Source organism: Sminthopsis crassicaudata, chromosome 2 (assembly GCF_048593235.1).
Source record: "Sminthopsis crassicaudata isolate SCR6 chromosome 2, ASM4859323v1, whole genome shotgun sequence".
NCBI classification, from domain to species: Eukaryota; Metazoa; Chordata; class Mammalia; order Dasyuromorphia; family Dasyuridae; genus Sminthopsis; species Sminthopsis crassicaudata.
This window is the reverse complement of record NC_133618.1, coordinates 47,230,821-47,256,941: the sequence shown is the minus strand read 5'-3', so window position 1 is coordinate 47,256,941 and position 26,121 is coordinate 47,230,821. Positions and strand designations below refer to the sequence as shown.

The 26,121-nt window shown below is 39.3% G+C and overlaps 1 protein-coding gene across 1 annotated transcript in view; it reads left to right on the top strand.

The window, feature by feature from the left end:
• Positions 1-26,121, top strand: part of TANGO6 (transport and golgi organization 6 homolog) — a 190,183-nt gene that overhangs the window by 122,373 nt on the left and 41,689 nt on the right. The window contains 1 exon segment of the mRNA XM_074286127.1: positions 25,017-25,168. Within this exon segment, the coding sequence (XP_074142228.1) occupies positions 25,017-25,168 (152 nt within the window).

Sequence of the window (26,121 nt, the reverse complement as noted above, 5' to 3'; positions counted from 1 at the left end):
CCACCTCATTTTATAGATGAGGCAAACAGGGTTACGTGACTTACTCAGGGTCACACAGCTAGGAAGTATCTGTGGCTAAATTTGAACTCAGGATCTAACTCATCACTGTATTTTCTACTAAACTTGCTTTCTTCTAAATATCCCTATAACAGGAGAGGGTTATAACCTTGGATGGAGTCCCTTGTCATTTCTGCTTTTAAGAATCTTTCCCTGGTTCCTTCAATTATTAGTTCTCTCCTTCCTATCAAATTGCCTGGTATCATGTCTTCCGCAGCAGAGTGTTAAGGGCAGATGTTTTATTTCTGTTCTTGTATTTCAGCACCTAATAATATTGTGCATGGAGTATGTGCTTTGTATGGATTCTAATTTTCCTCTTCTTAATTCTCGAATTAAATTAAGGTGATTCTTTTCTGGATTTGTGGAAGTTTTTTCTACTTCTTTGAAATCATCCTCTCACTTAAATATCTTAAAAATCCAGTCTTCTTTTCTTTCTAAATTGGTGTATATTTGATCTGCTTCAGCTGCATTTCCTCTTTTCATCTTCTTAAATGTTAGATTTATTATGGAAAATGTGGTAATTTCAGTGTCACAGAGAACAAAAATCACTATAATACTAAGAACAGATCAGTTAGGGTTTTTGGCTGTCTTTCTCCTTCCAGTTGCATCTATGAGTAGTTTTATGGTAATCTGCTCATTTTTCTGTACTGCTATGTTATGGGTTTTTTTTTTTTTTTTAATCAGTGTACTTGTGTTCTTCCACCATGCTGCTTTGTCATGTTTTACAAATAACTTTGTGCTAAAAGAGTGTTGCTCTTGAGTGCTATGATGTCTTTATCAAAATCTAAAAAGAAAATCCGGTGTTTTCTGGATGAGGATGTTTCTTGGTTCTTTTGGATTCCTTGTGAAGGTGCTTACTTTACAAATTTTGGTAGGAAATATGGCTACTGTTATAATTAAGCGAAATGACTAATGTTAGCTAAAGGAATAAATCTCTACTGGTAGAAGTTGAGATAGATAGTTCCTAGGAAATAATCTAGAAGCAAGGAGGAATTTCCTGTACTCCCTAGATAACCTAAGGCTTTCAGAAAAAGTAACAATGGGAAATTTTAGTTAATACATTGATTCACATTGAAAAAGAGATTCCCCACATAAATGGAAAGACTATGATATAATGAGAAGCTGCTTAAACCTGGGAGTTGGGAACCCTGATTTCTCGTCTTGTCTTTGCTTCTGAATCACTAGGGTAATTTACATCCTATTTTTGAGCCTCAGTTCCTTCATTTGTAAAGTTGGGATAATAATATTTTACTAGACATATCTCACAAGGCTAGTGTTAGGGTTGGATGAGATCATATTCACAGCACTTTGTAAACAGAAAAGTTGTATATAAATGTCAGCTCTTTAATTATTTGCAAAATAAGGGGATTGAACCAGATAATCTCCAAGACCCTTTGAAAGTCTAAAATGATGTATTTATAATTCATAGTTGTGATTCAAGTATCTTCTCAACAATTGTACACAGGTTTGTGGATAAGAATATTTTAAGTATATCTGCATATACTTGCCATCTGAATGACTCTTGTTTTATGATTTGACAAAAATTAAAATTATAATTTGATTATCTTCCACTAGAAATGCATATCGGGGATGAAGGAGCTATAGAATTCTCCCTGGGAAAGAGAAGGAGGACTAATTGAAATCCACCGGATTATTAATGGCTGAGGGTCCATAGTTTGGAGAATGATGCCTTCAAGGGATAACAGCGGGAATGTGATTCTGAAAGCAAAAGTCAGTTGGCTAATGGGGAAAAAAATGAGCTTTGGCATGTGGAAACCAGCAGGGGGAATCTGTCCAGGTACTACCCCAACATTCCTGCCCAGTGACTGTTCCACCTGCTCCACTGACAAGCCCCATCAAGATCAAGGGCTGGCGTTAGTGTGAAAGCTTTGTAATGCCCTAAAATGTGCACTAATGTTTGGTATAACACTTTTAACAAGGGCATTTGTCACTCATCCTTCTCCCCTCAGGAAATAGGAAGTGCCAGTTCTTTCCTATTCTGTATAAGAATGAGAAGAAGGTTGGGAGAGGCAGGGATTTTCAGCAAAAGTTAATCACATTCATATTCTTAAACATATGACAATTCTGGTTTCTGAACACAATTCAGAGAAATAATAACTATTCTTCCACATTCACTAACATGCACACACATGTGACCCCTCATAGATTCTAGGAATCCTTATCCCAGTTCCCATTTGTAGTTGGGTCCTTGGAGGATAGTGGACTACAATTGCCCCTCAGAATCCTAAGGATACATTTGAGGGATTGTGAATATTATTCTAATGGCTTTTGCTCAATTGTTCATTCCTTTGAGTTCTCAATAATGTCATTCATCAGTTACAATTAGTATTTCCACTATATCATTGATTCAACCCATGATTTGAACCCCAATATTAATTAATTAATTAATCAATTAATTAATTAATACCAATTAGCTTTTACAAAGGAATATTTAATGAAAATATATAGCAAGACCCAAAGTACAGAACATCTCCTTGAACTTGAGCATAATCTTCCCCCTACCCACTCCTTCAGACTCTGGAGAGATTGGATTCAGACTTAAAGAGTTTGCCTCGGAGATTTCATCCTGCCAGATTTACTTCCAAGCATGGCATAGCTCAGCTTCCAGTCTGTACCACTTTCCCAGCTCAAGCAGATTACTCCTCACAGGTCCCTGATCCCCAGATCCTAAATCTCTGGTCACTCACTCTGCAGTTCACATGCAAGATTGTAGTGCTCTCCTCTAGCTGAAAAGAATAGATACCCCAAAGACAGAGGCAACCATAGTACCTTCAGCTCTTGGACCCTAGATCTGAGGGGGAGATAAAGGCCTGAAGGTTTCCAGCATTTCATCCTGCTCACTTGACTGCAGCCAAGAAGAGAGAGGTTGAGGTGTCTGGTTAGAGCATTTTGAATGTATATTGCAGCTGTAAAATCAGTTAAAAGGCCCTTCTTCATCACATAGTAGGCAGATGGGAAACAGTCCTAGATCCCTGTGCATGTTCTAAAATGGAGGGGGGGGGGAGAGAGAGAGGGGGGGGAAGAGAGAGAGAGGAGGGGGAGAGAGAGAGAGGGGAGAGAGAGAGAGAGAGAGAGAGAGAGAGAGAGAGAGAGAGAGAGAGAGAGAGAGAGAGAGAGAGAGAGAGAGAGAATGAATTCATTCTGCATACTCAGATCTGTCAAGGGAGTCCCAACCTGGAATATACTTGGTGTTAATAACAAAATTTATCAACATATTTTTAAAAAAAATTATAAAGTTAATCTGTATATTTAACTATAAATTATTTATCTCAACTAACCACAAAGGGAAATTCTGCCAGTCCTGTATCAATTTCTCTTTTGACCTTGGTAGTTGCTGAAATATGTCTGATGAAATAAGAACTCCGATTTTTGTTCTAGGTGTTCTAGGTGTGACAGTAAGCCTCCAGTGAAGGGATTAATGGAATATGACAGCATGTCTTCTAATCATACTCAGTTGGAGTGGAAATCTCTTGACATTTGAATATGTCTTAGATAGGACTCCCAAGAGAATTGAACAAAATACCTGTTTACAATCCAGTTAGTTTAGAATTTTATCTCTGTCATGTTCTCTAGATATGACTGTGACCTCATCTAAAGTCCAGGGCAATTGGTAAGAGGACACAGTGGTGCTCCGTGATGTCACTCTCAAAAAGTTAAGGTATTCATAGACAGTGAGGAAACAAAACTCTTTGCATGCTATATGATGTTATATTTAGAAAGTCCTAGAGAAAAAATTAAACTACTTAACAGCTTTAACATAGTTACAAGATAAAAAATAAACCCAAATACATCTTCAGCATTTCCATAAATTATCAACATAGTCCAGCAGCAAGAGATGAAATTCCATTTAAATCAATTGTAGACAGTATAAAATATTTGGGAGTCTATCCACCAAGAAAAACCCAGAATGGTTTAGGTTAGGGTTAGGTTAGGGTTAGGTTACTTATATGAGCATAACTACAAAATATTTCACACAAATAAAGTCATATCTAAGCAACTGGAAAAATATTAATTGCCCATGGACAAACAGAGCCAGTATAATAAAAATGATTATTCCACCTAAATCTATTAATTCAGTGCCATACCAATAAAACTATTAAAATTATTAAAATTAGAAAAAATAATAACAAAATTTGTGTGGAAGAATTAAAGCTCAAGGGAATCAATTTTAAAAATGTGAAGAAGAAAAAAACAGGTGGTCTAGCCTTTTCAGATCTCAAGCTATATTATTAGGCAGTAATTATCAAAACAACTGATTACTGGCTAAGAAAGAGTGGTGGATCAGTGGAATAGATTAAGTACAAATTACATTATAGTAAATGACCATAGTAATCTAGTATATGATAAACCCAAAGACCCAAGCTTTTGGAACTAAACTCAGTATTTGACAAAAACTGTTTGGAAAACTGGAAGACAATACAGCAGAAACTAGATATAGACCAGTATCTTATATCAAAATAAGGTCAAAATGGGTATATGATTTACATATGAAGGGTGATATTATAAAAAATATTAAGAGATCATGGAATAGTCTGTCTGCCAGATTTATATGTAAAGAAAGAATTTAGGACCAAAGAAGATATAGAGAACATTACAAAATGTAGAATGGGTAATTTTAATTACATAAAATTAAAAACTTTTGCACATCAAAAGCAATATAACCAAAATTATTGGAAAAACAAAAATGTGGGAGGGAAATTTTTTGCAACAAGTATCTATAATTAAAGACTTCATTTTTCAAATATGTAAAAAACAATCAAATTTCTAAAAATACAAGTCATTCCTCAACTGATAAATTGTCAAAGAAGATGAATAGTCATTTTTTGGACTAAGAAATCAAAGCTATCTAATCATATGAAAAAATGCTCTAAATCTCTGTTAATTAGAGAAATGCAAGTTAAAACAACTCTGAGGTACCACCTCACATCTGTTAGATTGGCTAATATGACAGAAAACCAAAATGTTACATGTTGGAATGGAATTGGGGAAAACTGCAACACTAAAGCATTATTGGTGAAGTTGTGAACTGATTCAACCATTCTGGAAGGCAATTTGGAACTATACCCAAAGGGCTATAAAACTGTCCATATCCTTTGATCCAGTAATACCACTGCTAAGAATGTTTCCCAAAGACATCCCCCAAAAAGGGGAAAAGATCTATTGTACAAAAATATTTTTAGCAGCACTTTTTGTAGTGGCTAAGAATTGGAAATCAAAGGATTTTCTATCAATTAGGGAATGACTAAACAAGCTGTGTGTGTGATTGCAGTGGATTTTTATTGTTCTATAAGAAATGACAAACAAGATAATTTCAGAAAAAAATCTGGAAGTACCTGAACTGATGGAGAGTGAAATTAACAGAACTAGGAAAACATTGTACACAATAATATTGTTTGATGAAGAACTGTGTATGACTTAGCTATTTTCAACAATATAGTGACCCAAGACAATCTGAAAGGACGAATGATGAAGCATACAGTTTGTCTCCAGAGAAAGAACTGATATTGTTTGAATACAGATGGAAACATGCTATTTTTCATTTTCTCTTTTTCATTTTTTTCTTTTATTCTAGTCTTCTTGTATAAAATGAACAGTATAATTGCACATGCATAACTTATATCTGATTGCTTGCCACCTCAGGGAGAGGGGAGGAAGGAAAAGAATTTGGAACTCAAAACTTTAAATCAGAATGTTAGGGAAAAAAAAGAAAAAACAAAACAAAACAAAGGACATTTGTCAAACATGTCAAGAAAAAAGTATGTCGTGTTCTCAGAGAGGAAGAAGCTGCCGACGTCATATTATTTGGTAAAGAGAGAAATCCCAACTCATTGCCATGGGTGCTAAGTACAACTTTTGACAGCTCTACTCCCTGAATCTCTTCTTCTAACCAGACCCAAAGGTGCCAGACAAGAGGAAAAAGGGAGTGCCTGAACTTGTCAGTGGCTCTGGATACAGGTCTGATGAAACACCTGAAGGGCTGAAAGGTAGACACTTTGGGATTGAAGTACTGTAATTGAGATCATTTAGCCTGGAGACATTACAGACTTCAGGGATATGAAAGGAGATAGCCCACTGTTCCCCATTCCCTCTGAAACCTGATCAAAAAGAAATGGAGTGGTAACAATAAATATCAACAACATCGAGCATTTACATGCTGTTTTAACTCCAGGCCCAGGGCCACTTAGTCGACTCATTCACATGATAGGAAGAGGCTTTTGAGTTGTGACTGCATTAAAAACCGAAACTTAATCTGGAAGGGCTTTTAAAATTATCTATGGAACTTTGAGGTACTAAAAATTAAAATTATGCTGGTTCTCTTCCTTGCTAGAACAAACTAGAACCATCCACTAGAAAGCACTCAGTGAGGGAGGGAGGAAGTCCACAGGCTCGTCTGCAGTGGTTGTGGAGGCCCAAGCTCAAGTTTCCAGCCCCCAATCAGTCAGGTTATTTGTCAATTCTTTTACAAAAGATGTAATGAGAGATTGTGTGTAAGATCATCCCTGAACCCATAGTGTGAGCTGCAGGGATGGGGGATGACACAAATTTCTACCCTCCCACCCTTCCCCACCCATCTTGCCCCTCCTCTTCTAACAAGTGACGCTCATCCCAGGAAATGGGAGTTTCATCAGTTTCATCATAAAATAGCTTCCCCTTTTTTCCCCCATTCCTCCCCACCTACCACCCCTTTGACACCTGGCTGAGGGACTCCAAGGCAAGTTGGGATATGTTGGTTGCTTTTAAATCATTTCCAAGTGGACTGCTTTTTTTTTTTTTTTTTTTTTTTTTTTTTTTTTTTAATTTTTTTATTTTATTTTATAATTATAACATTTTTTGACAGTACATATGCATGGGTAATTTTTTACAACATTATCCCTTGCACTTACTTCTGTTCAGATTTTTTTCCCTTCCTCCCCCAGATGGCAAGCAGTCTTATATATGTTAAATATATTACAGTATATTCTAGATACAATAAATGTGTGTAGAACCGAATTTTTTGTTGCACAGGAAGAATTGGATTCAGAAGGTAAAAATAACAGTTTACATTCATTTCTCAGTGTTCCTTTTCTGGATGTAGCTGGTTCTGTCCATCATTAATCAATTGGAATTGGATTAGCTCTTCTCTATGTTGAAGAAATCCACTGTGGACTGCTTTTGTATGTGTGATGTGGCAGAAGTGGGGGGTTATCAGAACTTTTGAGGCCAAACTTTGTAATGAGCTAGGTTATCAATTGCCTTACTCCTCCTATTCCTGAGTCTTCCAGAAAATCCCCAATCATAGCACCAGAAGGGAGAATACAAGGGAAGTGACTTGGTCAAAGGCATATGGATCTTAAGTGTTTGAGCCATTTTGGACCCAGAATTTCTGATTCCAAAGCCAGTCTTCTTTTTGTTCTACCTGCTGAAGGGAGTGTTATTGCTTTTCTCCTTGGGCATTCATCCAGTTTGTGTTTTCTCCATGCCATGGAAGACATTATCTTCCAAGTTCAATCTGATGTCCTCAAGTCAGCTTCTTGACCTTATGGCAACATTTGACCTCTTGATAATTTTCCTTTCCTGGATCTTGTCTCCTGTTTGGGTTTTTGTGACACTGCTCTCTCCAGGTTCTCATCTTATCTATCTAATAATTTCTTCTCAATCCCTTTTCCTAGTAGTCAACATCTCAATCTAATTATGGGTTTTCCTGAAGACTCTGACCTAGGCCTTTTTCCCTTCTATTTACTGTAGTGGTCATTTTGATGCAAACAGCTCTAAATCTATCTAAAGTCTTTATCCTGAATTCTAGTCATGTATCTTTCTTTTGAATATTTTCAACAAGATGTCCTATAGTCATATACCATAACTTATTCATCCATTCTCCAACTGATGGGCATCCATTCAGTTTCCATAGATTTTGTTGTCTTGCCCTCCACTCCATAAAATCTTTATTATTCACTTACATTTTGTATAAGACTGCCAGCTTTTTCTTATTATAGGATTTTCCTTTTATTACCCACTTTTGGCTTCTAGAGAAGGGAGAGGATGACTTGGAAATGAGGGATGGTTTTCTCTCCAAACTTCACCCTCTTCTGGTCTAGGAAAGAGGACCCAGAAATAAATAATGACATTTTGGTGGGAGAGATGGTAAAAGTAGAGTATCCAGTATTCTTTATTTTTTGTCTCCCTCCTTCAACTGGCTTATTTTGGCTGACTCCTTCAGAAATATTGGACCCCTCCTTTAAAGAAACTGTTAGTTGAGACATCAGCCATATGAATGGCATAGAAAGAAAAGATGAGGGACAGCTAGATGACACAGTGGATAGAGCACCAGCCCAGAAGTCAGAAAGGACTTGAGTTCAAATTTGACCTCAGACACTTAACACTTCCTAGCTGTGTGACTCTGGGCAAGTCACTTAACCCCAATTGCCTCAGAGGAGAAAAAAGAAAAGAAAAGATGAGATATCAACAAATCCTTCAAACTCATACTTGTTAAAGAATCCTTTTCTTGGTACTCTCCTCAGTATTTTAGGAGCAATCCAGTGACAGACTAAAAATTCTTCAAATTTTCTTTTCACTATTTCTGTACTTCTGTACTTCTCACCTTTAAAGTTTGCCATCCTTTTAAAGCATATTTAAGTAAATCTGAAACCCCCTGTTTGCTGAACACACAGCTGTTTTCTTCTCAATAAGACTGATGATTTCTGAGTTCCTGAAAGGAATCCAAAGATTCTAACATCCAGGTGTTAACCATTATCATGGTACAAGTCAGCCATTTAGAGCTGAATTGGAAAGATAAGTCAGAACTGCTTTCCTTGAGTATGTCAGAAAAGCAGATTGGGATTTGTCCTGCTCCATTTTTTGGAGCATGGAGGGGTCTAGTGCTCTTTCAGGAAATGGAGGTTTGGTGGCTCCATTTTGTACCCCCAAGTTTTCGGTGAGGTAGAGAAATAAGGAAGAGGTACATCCCAAGTATGAAAGATGACCAGAGTGGAGATGGACAAACAATGGTTAGACCCTAGTAAGGAACAGGGAGAATAATGTCCATTAAGTCTACAAAGTCTAAAAAGATGGGTTATAATGCACTTAACAGCAAAACAAAAACTCTAGAAGTAACAGAAAGCTGGATTTTGTAGAGATTTTATAGAGTAGAGAGAGTGACCTGGTCACATCTCCATCAAGAAAAATCACTGGCCAGTGTGTAGAGTACAAGCTGAAGTGAAGGGGGGGGGCAATGAAGAGGTCATTCCAGGAACCTGGTGGGAAGAAATGAAAGCCTGACCAAATGGCTTTTGCAACACTATTTTCCTGGTTTCCTTTTTTGTCTAACCTCTTCCTCTTAATCTCTGTGCTGGAGCAAAATCCTTTGGGGAACTCATCAGTCAATAAACACCTCCTAACTGTGGGTGTTCTCCAAGACTTCCTTCACTCATTCTCCTGTGTTCTTTTCAGCAACCAAGAATTTAATTGTCATCCTTAAGCCAATGATTCCCACATCAGTATGTCCAACCCCAATCTCTCCCCAATCATCAGTCCATCACTAATTGCCAATTTGACATTTCAAACTGTCAGAGATACTTCAGAGTTGACATGTTCTTATCTCTTCCCCCAAACCCACTCCCTCTCCCAAATTTCCCTATTTCCATTGAAGGCAGAATCATCTTCCAGTAAAAGAGGTTTGTAAATACTGGTATCCTTCTCCCTTTCTCACTTGTCTCACATTTCTAGGCAGTTTCAAAATCTTGCTGTCTGTTTCCACAAACATTTCTTTTATCTGACCCTCAGAGTTGTTTTAATTCACATGTCTCTCATCATTGTGATTTAGAACATTTTTTTTTCATGACTAGAGATAACTTTGATTTCTTCCCAAAACTGCTTGTTCATATTTTTCGGCCATTTGTCAGAGAATGATTCTTATTTTTATAAATTTGCCTCTATTCCCTATATATTTGAGAAATAAAACCTTTATCAGAGAAACTTGCTATAAATATTTTCCTTCTAATTTTGGCTGCATTGGTTTTGTTTGTGCAAAAAATATTTAATTTCATGTAACCAAAATTATCCATTCTACTTGTTATGATCTTCTCTCTTGTTTGGTCATCAACTTTTTTTTTGTCATAGCTCTGACAGGTAAAATTTTCCGTGCTCCCCTAATTTGGTTATGATTATCACCCTTTATGTCTAAGTCAGGTTCATACCCATTTTGACTTTATCTTGGTATACAAAATGAAATGGTGGTCTGTGCTCTAGTGAAAGTTTTTTAAGTATGGGGGAGACTTGAGCATTTTAAAGTTAGTGAGGAATGAACCAATAAAGATTAGGTTGAACATTCAAGAGAATGGGGGAAAAGAATATCCACTGTTTGCTAATTAAGCGCTTAACAAATATTATCTCACTTGGTCCTCACAACAGCCCTACAAGGGAGGTGCTGTTCTGGAGACTTTGTTCTGATTCTTGTAAGAATTCTTCAGGACCACTGTCCTGATGCACAGAGGCTGTGCATCCGTTCCCCTTTACTCTTCTGTATCAAGAAAGCCAATGTTCATACTTCCTCCAGTAGCTTACTAATGCAAGTAGTACTTACTACCCAAGTAGAAAGTGGGACCTTCGCCCCCTCTGTTCCCTTCCCCTTGTCCTTCTGCTCTGCCACAATCCCAGGGCATTGCTCTCCTGTGTGGTGCTCTGTTTCTGGGGCTATTAGCTAAAAAATCCATGCTCTCGTGTTTGATCTGGTGGATTGCCCGCCACCCTGTCACAGAGACTGTGCTCCAGACAGGACCAGCCAGAACCTGTTCAAGAACCCTGGGTCACCTTCAAGCCACAATGATGCCTCAGACAAGGACTTTTGTGGAGGAGTGCTTCCTTTTGACCAGAATCTTGCAATTCTAGCCAGAAGGGGAGTTCCCTAATTTGCTTCTTTTAGGAAATGATGAGAGCTAGATCATATCTCTCCTCTCTAGAAATGAGGGGGATGGAGGGGAAGTCCCAAACCAAGCAGTCTAGTGAAGCCAGATAATATTAAATCAGGTGTGAGTTCTGATTGCAGTTCTGTATTCTGAGAGGCCTTTCCCCAAACCATGGAGCCTGTCATTGGGGTGGGGAGCAGGAGGCTGTTCAATCAGAAACTTTCCTGTCTCTGTAAGCTTCTTTCCATAGTCCTGGATTCACATTTGTAAAGATGCTCTGTTTGCCAATAATTGCATCACACTCTGACATAAGTGGCTTACTGCTCACCTATTTCCTCTTAATTTGATGGATACAGAAAGGTAATTTAGTCCTTTGGGGAACTCATCAGTCAATAAGTAGGTCAATAAAAAGTTAAGGCACTGAGCGAAATACTGAGAATACAAGTAGAAATAAAAACAGAAAGCCTCTGCTCTCTCAAGGAGCTTCCAATCCAGTGGTTCGCCCGTTGGATTGCACAATGCACAAAAAGGAGCCAGAAAGCTTCGGGACCTGCCCCTTGGTTCTCAGGTCCAGTCGCAGGGGTTGAGGGGACAGATGAGATGTGAGGGGCAGATTCGGTCTTGCAGGGTATTGAAATTTCCCAGTGATGGGATGCTTTAGGCCAGGATCGCTCCTCAGGGCAGTCATTAGTGAAGAACAGGCTGAAGCTTCTTTTCTTGTATTTGTTAGCTCTGGTTTTGATCTTTAAAGACATATCAGCAGGTTGGCCCAAGGAAAGGCTTCATTGGTGACTACCTTTCAGGGATCACTTCGGACGCATGGGATCTTCAGAATTTTTATCACATCACAATTATAGAATCATAGAATTTCATTCTAGAACAAATCTTATGGTATAGTTGCCTTATTTTTCAAATGAGAAAACTGAGACTTATTAAGGTAAAACATCTTGCTTCAGGTAGTAAATACCAGGAGTGACTAGGCCCTGGGAAAACAATTTGCAATAATCAGATGCACGAGAGACTGATTTATAAGTAATATTAATTTACATTATTATTAATAGGAACATACATTTATAATCATACTTTATTATTACATAATATTTGTATATATCTCTTGATCTTCACAGTAGGCCTAAAAGTAGGTAGTTTTAAGTATTATCATCATTCTTTTATGTGTAAGGAAACTTAAGGGTTAAAGATTTGCAGAATGGGAACTTTTAGCTCAGGCTTTCTGTGTTTACATTCCTTGCTCCTTTCTTTGCACTGTGATCTCAAACACCTCTGGAATGGCACCTCTCTCTCTTTTAAAAGAGGATTTTCAAGGATTCTTTTTTTCAAAAAATATATTTCCACATTAGTCATGTTGGAAGAATCAGAACAAAAGGGGAAAGCCATGAGAGAAAAACAAAAACAAGTTTTTAAAGAGTGAAAATGCTATGCTTCAATTCACATTCAGACTCCATAGTTCTTTCTCTGGATGAGGAGGGCATTTTCCATTACAAGTCTTTTGGAATTATCTTGGTGACCCAAGCCTGTCATAATTGATCATAGCACAACGTGGCTGTTGCTGTGCACAATGTTTTCCTGCTTCTGCTCACTTCACTCAGCATCAGTTGATGGGAGTCTTTCCAGGCTTTTCTGAAATCCGGCATGGCAGCTCTTAGAGCTTACAAAGAACACTTAGTGAGCAAATCCATTCATGGGACAGAATTGAATTCTCAATCCCTTCCACTCCCCAATACAGTCTGTGATTTCAAAGTACAGACACAGAGCCTCATAAGTAGTTGATCTGAGTACTGGATTTGGGCTGCTAGGTGGCTCAATGGATAAATCAGAGTTCAAATCTGGCTTCAAACAAAGGCAAGTCACTTACCCCTGTTTGTTCAGTTTCCTCCTCTGTAAAATGAGCTGGAACTCAAAAATTTTAAAAAACAAATGTAAGATAAGATTTTGTTTTGAATGTAACTGGAGAAAAATATTAAATAAAAATGCTTTTAAAAATAAAATGAGGTGGAGAAGGAAATGGCCAATCACTCCAACCTGTTTGCCAAGAAAACCTCAAAGGAGGTCACAGAGTCGGGAATGACTGAAAAACAGCTGACCAGTCACAACCACAGGAGTGTAGGATAAAACTGACCCCATGGACCAAGGATATGGAGCGTGCATGAGTATGCCCAGATGCCGAATTTGGTTCTGCTTCAGAGAGATGAATCAGGTAGCTCGGCAGGCTGATTCTGAGTGACCCAGTTTAGGAGCATCTGTGTGGTTAGCAAACTCAAGTGGACAAGCGGAGCCGGAGTCAGCAGTCAGAGCCAGCCACCTTTAAATACACCAGTCATGAGCCCTTCGATGTCCAAGGCTGCACAGAATGACCTCCTTGGTCTTGCTTGCTTGTTCTGTCAGTCTGCCCCGCCAGCCCCCATGAGCAGTGAGGAGAAGGAATACCCCCAAACAGACCGCGTTAACTTTACTACCAGTCTACTGAAATCTCTTATCTGCCTCTCGATGCTATTTTTCAATCTAATTCAATGTAGGAAATATTTCTTGAACAGTGTGCAGAGAGAAGTGTGACATAGTAGAGAGAACCAGCCTTGACTCAGGGCCTAGGCTGAAGTCCTTTGTCTAACATGTATAGACTTTACAACCCTGGACAAGTCACCTCATCTCTTAGTGTTCCAAGCTTAAATTGGCAGAAGGAATTTTCTGATCTTGGAATTCCCCATACCAGTGAAGTAAGTCATAGATCCAAATTCTATCCCTATCTCTTCTATGTGATGAGTAGAATTGAAATTATAACAATAATTTGTTTCCTTCAAAGTACTTACAGGAGAGAAGACACAAAGAAACAATGAATTCAAAGCTTGGCTTTTAGAGTGGATCCCCCAAAAAAATGCATTAGGAATTTAGGGAGAGAGCTTAGCACTTTGAGCTGGAATGATCAATGAAAATTTCATGGAGGAGGAGGCATTTGATCTGGTCCTTTAATTGAAAGTAATATAATAAGGAAAAATGGTGGAAAGGACAAGTCTTCCAGGCAAAAGAAATAGAAGAAGCATGGAAGAACTAATCTGGATTAGTGCTTGATTTGGCTAAAACATAGAGTTTGGAGTGGGTTAAGGCTGCATTTAGAAGATCTTGAATCCCAGGCTGAAGAGCTTTGGATCTTATTGGTAAGCCATGTGGAATCATTGAAGGATTTTGAACAAAAAAGTGCTGTGATAAAAATGGTACTCTGAGATTAATCTACTGTCCTGTTGGATGAATTGGAAGGAGTTGGTGCTAGAGCCCAACTATGGGATGCTAAGAGAGACATTAATGAGAAATTGTCCAAAATAAGAACTGATAGAACTTGAAGATTATTGAGATCTGATGGGAGGGAGGGTCAGGAAGTAGTCAAAGATGATTCCACGTTTCTGAAGCTGAGTAAAAGGGGAAATGGTGTTACCACTAACAGAGAAATGTTTGTCTTTAGCTTCCTCCTCAGACATCTTTCCCCTACATTAGGATTTTTCCCAGCCTTTCTCATTTTCCATTTCTTCCTTCCCCCTTAATAGTGAGAGTCTTTCCCCTTTGAATAAAATAACCTCCCACTCTGTCTGATGAATATCCTATTGATCCTTCATAACTCTCTTTGATGACTAATTGAATATGAGATAAACATCTTATTTCTAGAATTATTAAGTCACTTCCCTGTCAGGGGAGAGTAGAAGGAAGAAACAAGCATTTATGTGGTGCCTGCTATGGGTCAGGCACTGTGCTAAGCACTTTATAAGTATCACTCCTTTGGTCATCACAGCAACGATGGTGGGTATATGTTGTTGATATCCCAATTTTACAATTGAGGAAACTGAGGCAGGGTATGTGCCCATAGCTACACATCTAGTGTCTGAGACTAGATAGGAACTCGGGTCTTCCTAATTCTAAGCTTAGTACTCTGCTGCTCTAACTGGCCACCTGCCATAATATAGCTAGAATAAAGTTTAGAAAAAAATAATAAACACATGGGAATAAGTATATTTCTCCCAAAACTGGAGATATCTTACTATAGATAGGAGGTTTTAAAATTTTAAATGTAATGCCAATATTTATTTACCAATATTGCTGATATCACCGATACTTATTTACCAAGAAGCCAAATATCCTTAGCAGCTTAGTAAATAATTATACAATTCTGAAGGACCAGAAGGTTATCAGGGCTAAGCGTTCTTTTACAGCTTAAGAACCCTTTGAAATTCAGTGGCCTAACATTTTAGTTAAGTTAAATTGTTTAATTTTCTCATTTATGGGCTAGACCTAGAATCAGGTACTTATGATATATTTGCTAACATTAAACAACAGAACATCCTATTTTAACTTGGGAAATTGGAGGACTCCTGGGGTAGCACGGTTGGAGGAGCTTGGGCTCTGGAGCCAGAAGTTCTGCTTGCTGGGCTCTGGGGGCTTCTCCAGAAAGTGAGGGAATCACCTGAGGCGCTTGCAAGCCCCTTGCTGCCCTCCCGCCTCTCCCGGCTCTCTGGACGCCGACTGCCAGGGGCTCTATTCGCTGTCTGCGTCAGCAAGAGCTCCTTGTCAGTGTCATCAGCAGGACAGTTGATCGGACTTGGGTCAGACCTGCCGCAACATGAGGAGATGGAAGCATCTCCCAGAGGATGACTCTTCTCTTTAGAGACCTTCCCTCGGATTACCAAACTCTCCCGGGCTCAGCTCCTCTTTGGCTGTCAGCCAGTTCTCCCCACACCCAGGCCTGCAAAGAGAGCTCCGCTTTACACCTGGCACCTGGGGCACAGCCTGAGAGTGGCTCCCCCGAGCTGTCAGCCTCAGCCCTCGAAGCTGCTCAGGAGGCTCAGGCTGGAGATTCCGAGAAAAGCCTTCGGGGTGCCAAGAATTTAGACACCCTGAACGTGTGTGGTACTTTCGTGCAATAAATGCATCGTCTGCCTCTTCCCTACCTTTTGTGGGGAAAGGGCTGTGGACAGCTTCTGAACTGAACAGGGCCTGGGAGTCAGTTTCTTGGCATGTATGTCTGGGGGTTCTTGGGTCTTTTTATCATTTCTTGTAGAACAATAGTATTCCTCTACATTTATAGACTACTGACTGTTCAGCCATTCCCTGATTGATAGGCATCCCCTCAATTTCCAATATTTTAACATAACAAAAAGAGCTGCTACAAATATTTTTCTACATGTGGGTCCTTTTCCTGTTTTATGATTTCCTTGGGGACTAGACCTAAATAGTGATATTGCTGTCAGAACTTTGGATAAGGGAAGACTTTATGATCGAATAAGATATAGAAAATATTATGAAATATAAAATGGAAAATTTTGATTACATTAAATTTAAAAGGGTTTGCACAAACAAATCCAATGCAACCAAGATTAGAAGGAAAGCAGAAAGCTGGGAAACAATTTTTACAGCCAGTGGTACTGATAAAGACCTCATTCCTAAAATATATTGAAAACTGAGTCAAATTTATAAGAATACAAATCATTTCCCAATTGATAAATGGTCCAAAGATATGAATAGACAAATTACAGATGAAGAAATTAAAGCTATCTTTAGTGATATGAAAAAAATCAATTAGAGAAATACAAAATAGAACAACTCTGAGGTTCCACCTCATACCAATCAGATTGACTAAGATAAGAGGAAAAAATAATGATAAATGTTGAAGGAGATATGGAAAAACTGGAAAGTTCATACATTGTTGGTGGAATTGTGAACTGATCCAACCCTTCTGGAGAGCAATTTGGAATTATGCCTCAAAAAACTATAAAACTGTACATATTCCTTGATCTAGCATTACCACTCTATGTTACCAAGATATTTAATATGTATGGGAATGCCTGCCATCTAGGGGAGGGGGTGGAGGGAAGGAGGGGAAAAACTCGGAACAGAAAGGAGTACAAGGGATAATGTTGTAAAAAAAAAAAAAATACTTATGCATATGTACTGTCAAAGAAAATGTTATAATTATAAATATTAATTTAAAAAATGAACATAAAAAAATAAAAACTACTTTGTATATATTTGGAGGGCAGAATTAAACAATTTTAAACAATTAAAAAAAAAAAAAAAAGAAATGGTGAGCAGGCAGATTTCAGAAAAGCCTGGAAATACTAACATGAACTAATGAAGAATGTAGTGAGTCAATCAGGAGAATATTCTACACAGTAACAGCAACATTATGTGATGATCAACTGTGATAGACTTAACTCTTCTCAGCAATATAATGATCCAAGACAATTCCAAAATAAAAGATAATGCTGTCCATATCCAGAGAAAGAACTATGGAGTCTGAATGCAGAGCGATATATACTATTATCACTTAAAAAAATTTTTTTTTTGCTTTTTCTTATGGTTTTTCCCTTTTGTTTGATTCTTCTTTTGCAATATAACTAATATAGAAATATGTTTAACATGATTACATATGTATGTCCTATTGTTGCTGTCTTGGGGAGGAGGGAAAAAATGTGGAACTCAAAATCTTACAAAAATGAATATTAAAAAAAATTTTTACATATAAATTGGAAAAAATACTATTAAGTGAAAAAAATTAAGGGATAATTAAGACATCACAAATTATTCTGAAAATTGAGAAGAAAGCATTTTTCTGAACTTGTTTTTTGAGACAAATGTAGTTCTAATATTTAAGTCCATAACATTAATGAATATTAATTCAAAAATGTTAAATAAAATCCTGCCCCCCAAAAATCACAGCAATTTAGAGAAAAAAAATTTCACTTGATCAAGCTAAATTTAGACCATAAAGGAAACAGATTTAATATTAGGAAAATAATATAATTAATAATTTTTAAAAACCTAAACTACATGATTATATCAATAAATACAGAATTGGTCTTGGCCAGGTATGATATTTGCATATTCTTTTTTAAAACCCTGCAAAATTTAGGCATATTTTTAATATGACAAAAAGTATCTAAAATCAAAAGTAAAATTATAGTCAACTAAAATATTAGGAGCTTTGCCAAAAAAACATAAGATTAAGGCAAGAACATTCCTTTTGCCAGCTGTAATTTGTTATAGTTTTCGAAATGCTAGAAACATTATTGACTGAGGTGAAGAACTTCAGTCCTTAAGATTTTATAAATAAGGCAAAATAAAGGCACAAATATAAAGGTGAAACTACCCCATTTGCCATTGTATATGAGTTTCCTTAGAAAACTCAGGAATAAGCAAAGAAATTAAGATAATTAGTCATTTCAGTCAGATTACAGGTTACAAAAATAAACCTATAGGAATAGCATTTCTTTATAGGAAAACTGAGGAAACAATAATAGGAAGAGACATTCCATTCCAAATAACTACAAAACATCTAAAAAATCTGAGAATGAATTCACCAAAGCACAATCAGTATCTGTATAGATACAATTAGAAAACATTCCTTAAAGAAATAAAGAAGACATCAATAATTGGAGGGATATTTACTGCTGCTTCAACCAAAGGTATCCTTTATAGAGCAAGACATAGCTAATAAATAGCTTTTATGAAGTATGTTAAGATTTTCAAAGCTCTTTATATATGTTTATTTGATCCTTATGAGAACCCTCAGAGGTAAATGCTATCATTATCCCCATTTTATTTTATTTATTTATTTTAATTGTCTTTTTTTTCTGGTTATAAATGTACATTAATTTTTAAAATACACATTTCTTGATGAATTCTATTGGGAGAGAAAAATTAGACCAAAAGGTAAAAACCACAAGAGAAAACAAAAACAGAAGAAAAAGAAAAAAAGTGAACATAGTATGTGTTGATTTATATTCATTCTCTATGGTTTTCTCTCTGGATGAAAATGGCATTTTCAATCCCAAGTTTATTGGGATTGCCTTGATAAAATAAGCTTGTTGATTATTTCTTATAGAACAGTAATATTCCATTACCTTCATATACTAGAATTTATTCAGCCATTCTCCAACTGATGGGCAAGTTTCCAGTTTCTTACCACTACAAAAAGAGCTACCACAAAAATTTGCACATGTGGGTCCCTTTCCCTTCTTCATGATCTCTTTGGGATATAATTCCAGTAGTGACATTGCTGGCATTTGATAGCCCTTTGGACATAATTCCAAATTGCTTTCCAGGATGGTTGGATCATGTCATAACTCCGCCACCAATATATTAGTGTCCCAGTTTTCCCATATTCCCCCATCATTTATCATTATCTATTTCTATTATTAACCAATCTGAAAGGTATGACATCATTATCCCTATTTTATAGATGTGGAAACTGAGGCTAAGTGATGCTAATGACTTGCCCTGGATTCTGCTGCTAAAATGTGTCAGGAGCAAGATTTGAATTCAGGTCTTTCTGTCTCCAAATCCAGTAATATATTCATCTTGCCACTTGGGTGCCTAAGATAGAGCATCGTGTGTAAGGAAGAGCAGCAAGTCAGCCAGTATGACTGAGTCATCAAGTATGTAGAGAGAAAAAATAAGTGTGAAATATAGAAATGGGCCAGTTTGTAAAAAGTTTTAAATGATCAGCAGAGGAGTTTATGTTTGGTTCAGAGGATACTAAAACTTGTATCTTAGGTATTCCAAAATGGAATGTCCTGGAGACAATGAATCACTGAAGTTTATTGAGTGACATGGTCAAATTTCTGCCTAAGGAAACTCTAGTATCTATGTGGTGACAGAGGACCTAGGGCGGTAGCTATGGGAGAAGAGAGAAGGGATTATAGGCTGGAGCTATTTTGGAGAAAGATATAATGAGAGTTGGTAACTGATTAAATAAATGGGGTGATTGAGATTAAAGAGTCAAGGAAGACTCAAATCTGGCCTCAAATTCAGGAGAACATTTTGGAACTAAGACTCAAAAGTTATCAAACTGTCCATACCCTGTGACCGAGTAATACTACCTACAACCAGGGCTCTACCCTCAAGAGATCAAAGAAAGAGGAGAAGGACCTTTATGTGAAAACAGCTCTAAAGGGGTGCCTATCAATTGGGGAATGACTAAACAAGTTATGCTATGTGAATGTGAATGGAATTCTGTTGTGGGGTTCTGGGGATGGAGCCAGGAAGCTGCTCGAGCTCTGCCAGTCTCCCTTGAAAACCACATGAAACAAGCCTCTGAACAGAGTCTGATGGAATGAAACACTTTCCAGCTCAAGATAGATTGGAAGGACTTCAAGAAAGGCCAGTCTCACTGGGGTGAAAGGACTATTCAGCCCACCTTAGGTAGACTCTGGGAAAGCTAGTGAAAGGCTCTTAATGAGAGCAGATCAGCAGCTAAAATTCTCGGTCCTGGCTCAGTAGAGGAGCAGATCAGTGGGGCAGCCTCTGGTCCCAGCTCAGAAGATAAACTCTGGGAAAGCAAGCTGTTTCCTGAAAAAATGCAATCAAAGCTTCCCCTGCAAACACAGGGGGCTCTGAGCTCAAAGCCAAAGCTCAGAGCTGACAGGAAGCTTTGGGACAGTGATCCTCCTTTATTCTAAGAGCAGAGCTGGACCTTAAAAGTAAAAAAAAAAAAAAAGAGAGAGAGAGAGAGAGAGAGAGAGAGAGAGAGAGAGAGAGAGAGAGAGAGAGAGAGAGAGAGAAAATACCAAAAGGAAAGGAAAGAAAATGAACAAGAAACAGAAGAGAACCTTGATTATAGAACGCTATTATGGTGATAAAGTAGACCAAAACGCAAACTCAGATGAGGACAGAATGTCCACAGGAGAAATCTCAGAGAGTGAGATAAATTGGTCTCAAGCCCAAAGAGGCTTCTTGGAAGTGCTGATAAAAGACGTTAAAAGCCAAATAAGAAAGGTAGAAGAAAAAAAAAAAAAAGAGAGAGAGAGAAGTGTATATGAGAGACTTGGAAAGGAAGAAAAAAAATTGTCTGAAGAAAACAGCTCCTTAAGGATCATTAAGGAAAACTGTCCCCATACTTTAGAAACAGGTGGGAAATACTCATTGAAAGAATTCATCAGTCACCTTTGAAAAGAGATCCCACAAGGAAAACTTCAAGGAACATTGTTGTCTAACTCCAGAATTCCAACCTCAAAGAAAAAATATCACAAGCTGCCAGACAAAAACAATTCAAATATCAAGGAGCTACAGTCACTCTTACCCAGGATCTGGCAGTAAAGATCAGAGGGTCTGGAATGCCATATTCCAGAAGACAACAGACTTGGGGTTACAACCAAGAATTAACTATCCAGCAAGACTGAGCATCATCTTTCAGGGGAGGTGCTGGAACTTCAGTGAAATAATAGACTTTCGGTCATTTCTATTGAAAAAATCAGAACCTTAACAGAAAATTTAATCTATGAACACAATATTCAAGAGAATTATAGAAAGGTAAACAGGGGGAAATATATATTTAAATATTAAATTGTTTACATCCCTAAATGGGAAAATGATATCTGTAACTCTTGAGAACTGTATCTGACACTGGGGCAGCCGGGAGGTAGCACATAGATGTCGGGTGTGGTTGTGAACGGACTCTGATGTAATGACATCAAAGGAAAGGACATTAAGGGGTGGAAAAAGGCCTGTACTGGAAAAAGGAAAGGGGAGGTATAATGGGAAAACTAGTTTACTAGAAGAAGTACAAAAGATTTTTTACAATAAAGGGAAAGAAGGAAGGGGGATGAGCATTGTCTGAAGCTTGATTTCATTAGTTTGGGTTCTTAGAGGGAATAATTTAATCATTCAGTTGGGTATAGAAATTTATCTAACTCTATAAAGAAGTGGGGGGAGAAAAGAAAAGGGAGGGGCAGGCTAGAAGGGAGGGCTGAAACACTAAGGAATACTATTGTGTTGTCAGAAATGATGAAGAGAATTTCTAAAGAGGTATGAAGTGATGCAAAGTGAGATGAGAAGAACTAGGAGACAATTTATACAATAAAAATATTGTACGGACAAAAAACTTTAAAAGACTCTGGGACATTGGTCATCACAATTACCAGCCACAATTTCAGAGGAATTATGATGAAACATGGTATCCCTCCCCAGAGAGGGAGGTGATAGCCTCAGATTACAGGTTGAGATCCTTTGTTTGAACATAGTCAATGTGTGGGAATTGGTTTTGCTTGACCATACATGCTTTCTCAAGGATGGTTGAAAGGAGAAAATGTAGATCTGAAAATAAAATGGAATATAAAACAAATTTCAGACTTGGGTGACTGATAAGGTTGGTGGTGCTCTTATAGTAATGGAGAAGTCCAGAACTTAGTTATACAGGACTGGCATTCAGAGCAGAGGTCCAGAGGGGACACCTGCCCAGAGGCAGACCCAGCAAAGGGTCTGAGGAGCTGTGAGAGAAGGCAGCTGCCACCAGGCAGAGGCAGATTCTGAGGCACCTTAAAAGATGGAGGTAAGAAGTAGGGCCACCCAGTATGGCTGAATGCTTTGTGTCTGAGAAAGGCAGAGGAGGCTACAAGATAAGAACAGCTGAAGAGAATAGTCCAGTGTGGACTTTTGTAAGGATGGAAGGTGCTTGTGGGCAGCAGGGTGAGTAAGCACCATAGACACAAAGATTGAAGGTTAGAGAGCAGAAGGATAATAATGGGAGGAGGTGGGGGGCAATGGGATCGATGTTCACCCGGAGAAGCTGGCCTTAACAGGGAAAAGGGCTCCCTCTTCATATGAAGCAGGAGGGATGGAGGATAGAGCAGATGATGTCTGAGGACGTGACTGGAGGAGGAAGAGAAGGAGAAGAGGAGAAGAACGGAAAAAGAGCACTTGCAGTGAACAGCTCCCTTTTTTGTATTAAATATGAAGCAAGGTTTCTCCCTGAGAGTGGAGGCAGGGGGTGCCATGGCAGTTTTAAGGTTCAAAGACAAGGTTTGAAACAGCTTCTGTGATGAGTAGGACAGAGAATTGATTAGGGAGGAATAGTTAGATTGTCTTGCTATAGAGAGGACCCATCTGAGCTTAGGTCATGTAACAGTCATATAGTCATAGTCACAAATTCCTCTAATTCCATTCAGCAGTACGTGAATTGGAATGACAGTGGGTAGTGGATTTAATCCAGAATTGGGATTTAGCAGGGCATATTCAGCCCCTGGACAAGGGCACAAGGGCTCACGAGTAGAGAAGAGAATCATACCAGTTCACCAAGGGGTTAAGAGTGGGAATCGTGAATAGTGTCCCAGAGTAGGACAGAAGGATGAGGATTCTCCATGAGGATGGAGAATAAAGTTAAGGGTCAGGTTAAGGGAGAGAGGTTTTTTTTTTTTTAAATAGGCTGGGGTTAGGTGACTTGCCCAGGGTCACACAGCTAGGAAGTGTTAAGTGTCCGAGACCAGAGTTGAACTCTAGTCCTCCTGAATTCAGGGCTGGTGCTCTATCCGCTGCGCCACCTAGCTGCCCCCAAGGGAGAGATTTAAAGGGGGAAAAAAAGTATATTAGCTGATAAAGAGAATTTGGAATTCATGGACATGGAAGTGTAACACTGGGGTGGTAGCGAGATCAGAGGCCACTGTCCCTGAGGGCAGCTGAGGTAGAATGAAGAAATTGGCCATGGGAATTATCTAAACTGAGGAACCAGGAAGTTAGAGTGCTTGTGAAGTCTGGGGATCTCCTGGATGAGGGCAGGACTCCGCTGTTTCTCACACGTGGCGCCCTTCTCTCTCCGTGCCTTCACACCAACCTTGAGATGCTCTGCCTTCTTGGGAGAGTCTTTCTGCTCATGTCCTCCCCTCCTAAACTATCCTGAGTTCAAATCCAGCCTTAGCCACTTTCTGACTGTGTGACCTTGAACAAGTCATCCTGTTTGCCCATGTCCTCCTCTATAAAAATGAGCTAGAAAAGGAAATGACCGACCCCTTCAGTGTCTCTGCCAAGAAATGGACCATGAAGAGTTAAACGGAAAAACACCTGAACAATTCTCTGACGCAGGCCCAGTGCTCAATTCACCAAGCCATCTGGCTGCCCTGATAGAAGTCATTTATCCCCCACTCCCCAGGAGCTAACATTCTCTGAGATGAGACAGCATGCATGTACATAAGCAGACACTTTCTATATATGCACATGTGTATAAATACATACGCACATACATACATATAAACACACATGCATCTGGTATGTGACATAGGTACAGAGAGCACTAGCAGATGGGGATCCAGGGGAAGTCTTTTTTATACAAGATGGCGCCGGAGGTACAGCTTGGAGGAAGAGAAATCTACAGCGAAGATGATGTTCTATGTTAATTTGTTCTAGGCATGAAAAGATGGACAGAGAGTAACAGACAGAGGGAGAGAGGGAGAAGAGAAGGAGGAAGGACAGGAGAGAGAGTGTAAAAGAAAGAAGCAGGTGGGATGAACGGGGACAGTGCTGGTGGAAAGGCTGGGAAGTTAAACTGGAGCCAGTTGTGAAGGACTCTGTGATTACCTACAGGTAATGGGAGTTGGAGTTTCCTGAATGGCAGCTGCTGTGGTCAAACGGGCCCTTAAGGAGGTGCTGGTGGTGGCTCTGTGCAGGCCAGGAGTCGGGAGCCCCAATTAGGAGTCATGTAGACAAGAGTCAGTGAGTGTAGGTGAGGAGGGGGAAGAACATTATGGGGAGCAAACTTTAGCAGCAGCTTGGGAGGTGAAGTGAGGCACTGGGCCTGCTCTGAGCCAAGAAGCCAGGAGAATGGAAGAGCCGTGCTGCCTTTGGCAGAAGCAGGGGCACAGTGAATGGAGCGCTGATTAAAGGAGACAATATTTGTGGAGTGCTTAGCACAGTGTCTAGCGATTATTATGCTTGTTTAGGAAAGCTTAGAAGAGGCGTGGGTTGGGGAAGAAAGCGACTAAGTCAGTGTAAAGACCCGTGGCATTGGAGATGTCTATGGAACGTCCAGTTTGAAGCGTCCAGTAGAAGTGATTTAGGTCTGGAAGTCAGGAGAGAGCCTAGAGCTCAGGATATAGAGCTGACGAGGCTCCTAGGAGGGAGCAGGTGGATCTAGGCCAGAGCCTTGGGCACCCCCAATCGAGATCTGATCCACTCCCTCATAGCGTCGTTATAACAGTGTAATGAAATGATGCCCTAAAAGTGTGAAACACTCTTTGTTTAAGCTGTAAAATATCTTGTAAAACAAGCTTGGATTTCTTCTTTCTCCACCAGGGGACATGGTCTCGAAGTACCGAGAACCTTTGATTCACACCTTCCTGAGGGGAGCCAGAGACCCCGACAGCAGCCACAGAGCCAGCAGTTTGTCCAATCTCGGAGAACTCTGCCAGCGGCTCCAGTTTCTTTTGGGCCCCGTGGTTCACGAGGTATTGTGTGATGCTTTCTGTGCTGCTTCCTTCGAGCTTTTCTCTCTCAGGGCGCAGCGACCTTTAAGATGTAGCTATAAATGGGAATCATGCTGCTGCCCTTCTGGACCAGCTTCCCCCCTCACCATCCTAATTAACGCTGGCACTCTTGTATTTGGAGACGGTGTCTCTGGGTGGGGAGACAAGACAGATTAGCTCGCAGCCAGCGCTGCTTTTGTCTACATGCATACGTGTACGTATGTGTGTGTCTGCATCTGTGTGTTTAAAATTCACATTTAGACATACCCTTTGGTTTGCACACATGCTTCTGCTTACTTTGGACCCCAAAAGCCTCAAGAATGAAAGCTTAGGGGAAGATGGAGAGAGCTGCGTGGTTTGGGAGGCTGTGAGCCTGTGGACTATTTAATCCCTCGAATATGGCATTCAGAAGCATCTACTTCATGAGAAATCCGTTATTTCCTGAATCTGCATTTGACACTGCACGCAGAGAGATAAATAGTCACTGTAATTCCTCGGCTCCCTGCTATTAAACGCCTTTGCTTTATTGGTAATAAGGTACTTTGGCTGTTATTGGATTCTAATTACAAAGGCTTCTGCTGTTACTTAATGCCGACCCAGGGCTTTTATCGCATGTAGCTGCTTCTTCCACTTTCCCCAGGGGCTTTTTCCTGGAGGTCTACAATCCCTATTCTCTTACCCAGGGTCTTAAATTTGATCTTTAATCTCTTAGAAATCATTCTTCTCGTCGTAATTTTCAGGTACTTAGACCCCTGAGTGCCCTCGCTTCCATCCCCATGGCACCTAGACGGAGGATGTTTCTGAGTCCACTTGGCACATCGGAGGCTCGGGATGAATGTTAAATCCTAGTATCTGTCAGGGGGGTGTTGATAGTGGTGATGAGGTGGATCAGGGCCCCCAGGTCCCTTCCTCCCCTCCCGCTGCAGCTGTTCCAG